Here is a 6,000-nt window from a genome sequence, read left to right as displayed (position 1 = left end):
TCGGGCCACCAAATTTTAACTTTTGGAAATTTTGGTGGCCCGACATCAAGTTTTGGTGGCCCCGGGCCACCGGGCCACCGCTAGTGTCGAGCCTTGGATATAACACTAACCCCAACAGCTTGCCTTTAAGGCACGATTTGACATGCACCCATATTTTTTTAAATGGCACCCCTGCTCGAAAGAAAACACCACATGTTATTGGTAACTGTTTTCCAACAGGAATAACAATCCCATAACTGAATAAAAAAGTAATGGTATCAATGATTAGTTAAGTATTTTAAATTCTAATCACACTATGTACCCTAGCAACCATTCTTGCATTACAGAACCACCGATCACGTTAGTCCCATGAATTGACCATTTGTTTTGTCAGATCCACTGAACTCGGTCTAGCTGACCTGACCTTGCTGGGTAGCAGTGAGACTCAGACAATAATTGCTTGTTGCTAGTTGTGAACCATCCTGTGATAGGTTACACCGACAATTGACAATTTGAGGGTGATTTTGCACTTGTTTATGCAGATCAGGATCAAGTGATCAGATCAGATAGGTCTGTTAAAAATAAACAGGCCCTAAAAGTATAAGGAAGCTAAAGCAAACATGGTTGTATGCACATAGGCTTGTTGAAATTTCTATTGGCAAATCACACAAGTGTACTGGAATTGTAACTGAAACAGAAAGCTAGGGTTGAAGACGTTGTTTATGTCAAGTATATTTCCTTATAGACTGGTGCATTTCTACAGTTTTTATTTTATACCATGCTGCCAGCAATGGAAATGTTACCACATCATTGCAATACTGTGACGGAATAGTTGGTCATCCACCCAGATGACTTAGTATTGAAATGCGGTCATCTGGACCCTAACAACAGCCATGGACATATATATGGATGAGCGCCCTAATTCTAAACCTACATAAGTCACTTTTAGTGGGATTGCCTTTACAAAATCACGTTGTGGCATTTACTAACATGTATGACATTGATAAGTAAGTAAATGTAAATTCGTGTTCTAGCTGACCATGCAGAGCAAGATAATTCTCTCTAGTTAACAGTAAAACTGAAACGTTTCCTACTGCAACCTGCACTGTAATACTTTGGACTTTGATTCCTAATACTACTTGCATATAGTTTATTTAGGCTTACCTGGCATTCAGGTTAGTGTTGACAGATCGAATATAGTGTACCTATGTGTGCTATGGTGACACTAAGAGTAACCGCGTAACATCGTAAATATTAGTCGTCAAAGTCCAAGGGACTATATCGAAGACAGAAAGAGACAAAGTTGATAAAATAGACAGATCAACACTGCAGATCGCAGTAAAAAAAGCCTCAAGTTTGCAACTAACTAAATATGAAGGGAGAGAATTCCAATACAGAATGACAGAAACAAAGACCCTAAACTTAGAGGATTCCTTTGAAGATGGCATGTGTCGAAAGCAATGATCACGCTCAGATGATCTAGTGCAACGAACAGGCTTCATCAAACAAGAGGGAATGCCAATCTTCACCTGACCATAATAAATTTTACAAAAGGTTATTTATAAGTTCAGCATGGGGAAAGAGGGCACAAAGTGGAGGCCAATCAAGTTGAGCCCAAACAACATAAGAACTATCATGATAGTCATTGGAAAAATGTAGGCAAAACACATGGCAGCAGCTATTACATTTCGGGTGACGTCACGCGTGTACACAACAGGATTTCAAACGAAATTGCAAGTAGTGCTAAGACTTGTGAGGAATAAAATGCATAAATACATAGTGTAAAGTTGTGGAAAGTGTTCAAAAAGATAGGTGAGATGTCCACGTAGATAGATAAGTGTTAAAAAGCCCGATCATTTTGCGTTTTGTGAGCGATTTTTCGTGGGAACTTCAGGGAGCTGGTCCAGCTGCGAAATCTAGTTCAAGATGTTCTATAGCCCTGCGGCAGTCACTGTACGCGGGCTATAGTACTAGAGCTATGTCTGACACTGACACTGTAGGCCTGTACCGTAGTATTTGGACGCTCGCCCGAAACTGGACGCTCCTAAGTGCGCATGCGTGCATGCTCTTTTGTTTTTCTCTTGTTTTATTTTTGTTTGAATCTTGTTTTGCAGGGCCGTAGGAAATAGTAGCCATGCTCTTTTGTTTTCTTTTTGTTTCACCTTGTAACCTGACACACATAACAGTCTTACTAACTTACTACATTGCAAATTGTTTCAATCAAATGTTTCCATGAGTGACTGGGTTGGCCGCCATGTTTGTTTATTGTGACCGTTTTCGATGGGTTCGCGAACCTTCCACAGTAATGTAAATGGCTGTCAGAATCAGGAAACACCTACCGGCACTCTTCGTGACCTCATTCTTGCGCCGCAACGCTGCAACGTTTTTGCAATGTTCCAATGGCGAGGCTCGTACGGGAGTTGGAAAGCAGTGCGCCGCCTGCGCGCCGCCTATAGTCCATAGACTGGCACTCGCTCCCACCTCTCGGCTTAGCTTAGTCACTCGATGGGTAATCGAGGTGGGAGCGAGTCCCAGTCTATATAGCCCTGTATTCTGACAGCCATTTACATCACTGTGAAAGGTTCGCGAACGCAAGAATTTCGTCAGTCTTTGTGTGATTTCGCGTGACACAGCTCGGTTACGAACAGAGACATTATGTTTTTATAACAAGTAAACACTGTTCTTGACATACAAACAAAGATGGAAGCTGTTGGATGTGTTTTCGCGCTGTTAAAGTGTGAAATCAAGCGAGCGTCGATCGAATTTTGCGATCGCGCTTTCCTACCTGCTATATATATATTAGTGTAACTGTACAAGCGTGCAACAGGGGAAATGCTATCCCCCAGGCGTAGAGGGACAGTACCGCAATGTGGCAGCACTAGTGTTAGGATTAGGGTTAGGATCAGGGTTAGGGTTGCGGTTAGGGTTAAGGTTAGGGTTAGGGTTAGGGATATAAGGCCATGTCTAGTACGGAGGTATGACTGTGGAATCTTTCTGTGGAAGATTTGGACTTTGAAGTATATGTCAACTGTATCACGTGACTGTCCCTCCACGCCCGGGGGATAGCAACACCCGTGCAACAGTCGCGCCGCGAAAGCAATGCCAATGGCGCCGGCAGCGTATATGGTTGGACGTAGAATTTCGACGGAATTCACAGGAAACCGTCGGCAATAATACTAATAGGTGAAAGAGAGTATAGAAACATTAAGAATTTGGTAGTAAATAGATTTCGTATTTAGTTAGCATATTTTATTGAAACGCTTCAAGTGCCTGTGGCTGTGGCTGTGTGTACGCGTAGCGGCGTACGTAGTTGATGACAGTTAATGATTATAAAAAAACACTATTACCACACTTACCCAAATAAGGTAGACTTCGCAGTAAGTCGTGGCAAAACTCTAAATATTCGCTTCGTGGTTTGCATAGTTGTCTAAGTTGTTTCTTCGTTTTCAGAACAGACTCAGATAGAAAAGACCAGAGATAAACAAATCTGGTTCCAAGACTGGCTCGAAGTTTCGTTTACGACTATGAACAGCACCACCTATCGGTGAATACTATAGTGAATTTATTATTTCCCATTTGTTACGTATACCAGAGCATATAAATCAATTGATTTGATTGATATGCTCTGGTATTACCGTAGACTTCGAATATCTAAGAGATTCTTAAGATGCGTTTACACTGCCAACGTTGAGTTGGCGAATTGGCGAATTAGAACATGTTCTAACCTCCCAACTAGCTGCTATCGATCGGTTGGACCATAGGTTGGACGTGCAACTTTTGCGTTTACACTGACGATTGTCAGTTGGTACAATTCGGCAATTCGCCAACACAAAGTTGGCAGTGTAAACCCAGCTTTAGATCATGGTAATAGGTATTACCCAGATGTTTTAGAAAATGAAGCTAACGAACTCCCATACTAAAATCAGTGAAATCATGTTCCATTACAGTCGGAAAACGTTTCACTTTGACGACATACTAAGTATACCTATCTCGAAAAACACCTGCACAACTTCAACGAACACACGTCTAGCAAAATGTGGATTTTCTCAGTAAACAAAACGCAGTCTTGCTCTCCTTAAGCCTTACTATGCAAATTGCCTTCTTCCATGTGGTCATAGGCAATTGGGTATCCCATCTATATATCTTTATATCCATAAACATCAGTATCTCGACATATTACATATATATCAGGAGCTAATAATGACAAATTATTTGTTATTATTAGCTCCTGATATATATGTATGTATGTATAAGTGTTATACACGTGTATATATTTTTTCCTATATACCACAGCTATTTTTCCTTTTCCGTCTGCCCATAGACATTTCGCTATCACACGAGCATATATTAATATCAATATATTTAGAAACACACGTATATGTCTACACATAGGCCTACATGTAGACGCGTATGCATGGTTGGCCACAGGGGCGTGCTACAGAGGGGGGGGGAGGGGTCCAGCGGGATCCGGAACACCCCCCGCCCCTGCTGCGCCGCAAGAAAACCCCATCTAACAAGGGGTCTGAATTTCAAAATTTTAAAATCGCGCTGCTTTGCAAGTTTGCGGTTACGGTGTAGACCCCCCCCCCCCCTGTAGCAAATCCTGTACAGCTGCACTTGGGCCATCGTATTCAGAAATAATTATTTTTACCACACACGCGCGCGCGCACATACGCACACACGCACACACAGCCGCGCGCGCACACACACACACGCACACACACACACACGCGCGCGCGCGCACACACACGCACACACACACACACACACACACACGCGCGCGCGCACACATTACGTGAGAGCCAATTTTCGTTTCGTATCGCGAGTAACGTCGTCATAAGTACAAATTACGTATATGCGCATACGTAATGCGTATTATCAGGAGGAGGATCTCTATTATTCACTCCTGGTATTATTTAATGCGTAATACGCATGCGAATGCGAATGCGTACAAGTATATGCCTATAATGCGTGGTATGCGCTATCCAAAGACCGGCAGAAGCAAAGAGCTAATGTCTTAGGAGAGATGTTCAAGGTTCATATTTTTCTCCAGGAAGCGGCTGCTCAAAAGTTAGTTAAAATCTATTGTATAATAATAGTAGTAGCTAGGGGCCTACCGCAAATATACGAACAATTTATGTGCGGTGAATCGCTCGCGTGGTGGCCGATGTTGTAGAGTTGTACTCTACACTCTTGTGTGTACTTATATATTCGAGCCCAAGGATCACGAAAGCACACTCGTTGTTATTTGGGCCACTAGGCACTAGTAATATCACGCACGCACACCCACCGACATATGCGCGCGCCTACGCACGCACTACACGCACGTTCATGTGTATAATAGGGGCATACACGCATAGAGTAAATCATTGGCACAAAATATTTTAATATAAAAACGGCCAACCAGATCGTAACCCGCCATATATGCTATTCCTTCAGTACATGCCTATTTCAATGGCAGTACATGGCGAGGTATGCACGCACGCACGCACAAATACACACCCACATCTAGGCCGCCGTACACACCCACATCACGCCCACATCTACGCGCGCACTACTCGAAAAAACAATGTACCACGCTTGCGAATTCTGAAATCAGGATGAATCGCTTTTGTATAATAATTATTACTCAAGGTAAGATTAGAGCAAGAAGAAGGATCCCAGCTGGAAACATAAACCCTGGTCAGTAGACCAGGTATCCGGGAAGCCGATGGTAAAAGCGAATGGTTCCAATGACAGACGAAGGTGAAATTCATGGTACTGATACAGACGTCCATGGACGGCGGGCGACCAGTAATATATCGCCGATGACTACATGCCTACTCATCATGAGTACTGTCATGAGTACCGGTGCCCGTGGTCCATGATTGTAACAGAGAGCTGACACCTACAGCCATATCCCGCCCATCATACATGTGTAACGATGTAGAGAGGGGTGTGGATCATGAGACACGTTGGAGTAGGTAGAGCGTGAGCGAGTTACAGTCGGATATGTAAACACCGATGCTGACGCTAATTTTT

General features: G+C 43.1%; 1 protein-coding gene across 1 annotated transcript in view; it reads right to left on the bottom strand.

Annotated features, from left to right (window-relative positions):
• LOC106819243 (enoyl-CoA delta isomerase 2, mitochondrial-like) overlaps nt 1-3,512 on the bottom strand; it is an 11,987-nt gene extending 8,475 nt beyond the window's left edge. The window contains exon 1 of the mRNA XM_014823893.1: nt 3,336-3,512. Coding sequence (XP_014679379.1) covers nt 3,336-3,400 — 65 coding nt within the window. The 5' untranslated portion in view covers nt 3,401-3,512. The remainder of the gene's footprint in view (nt 1-3,335) is intronic.
• Between the last annotated feature and the right edge of the window lie 2,488 nt (nt 3,513-6,000).

This window comes from Priapulus caudatus, unplaced genomic scaffold (assembly GCF_000485595.1).
Source record: "Priapulus caudatus unplaced genomic scaffold, Priapulus_caudatus-5.0.1 Scaffold38, whole genome shotgun sequence".
NCBI classification, from domain to species: domain Eukaryota; kingdom Metazoa; phylum Priapulida; class Priapulimorpha; order Priapulimorphida; family Priapulidae; genus Priapulus; species Priapulus caudatus.
The sequence above is the reverse complement of the archived record's forward strand: the minus strand, read 5'-3'. Positions and strand labels throughout refer to the sequence as shown.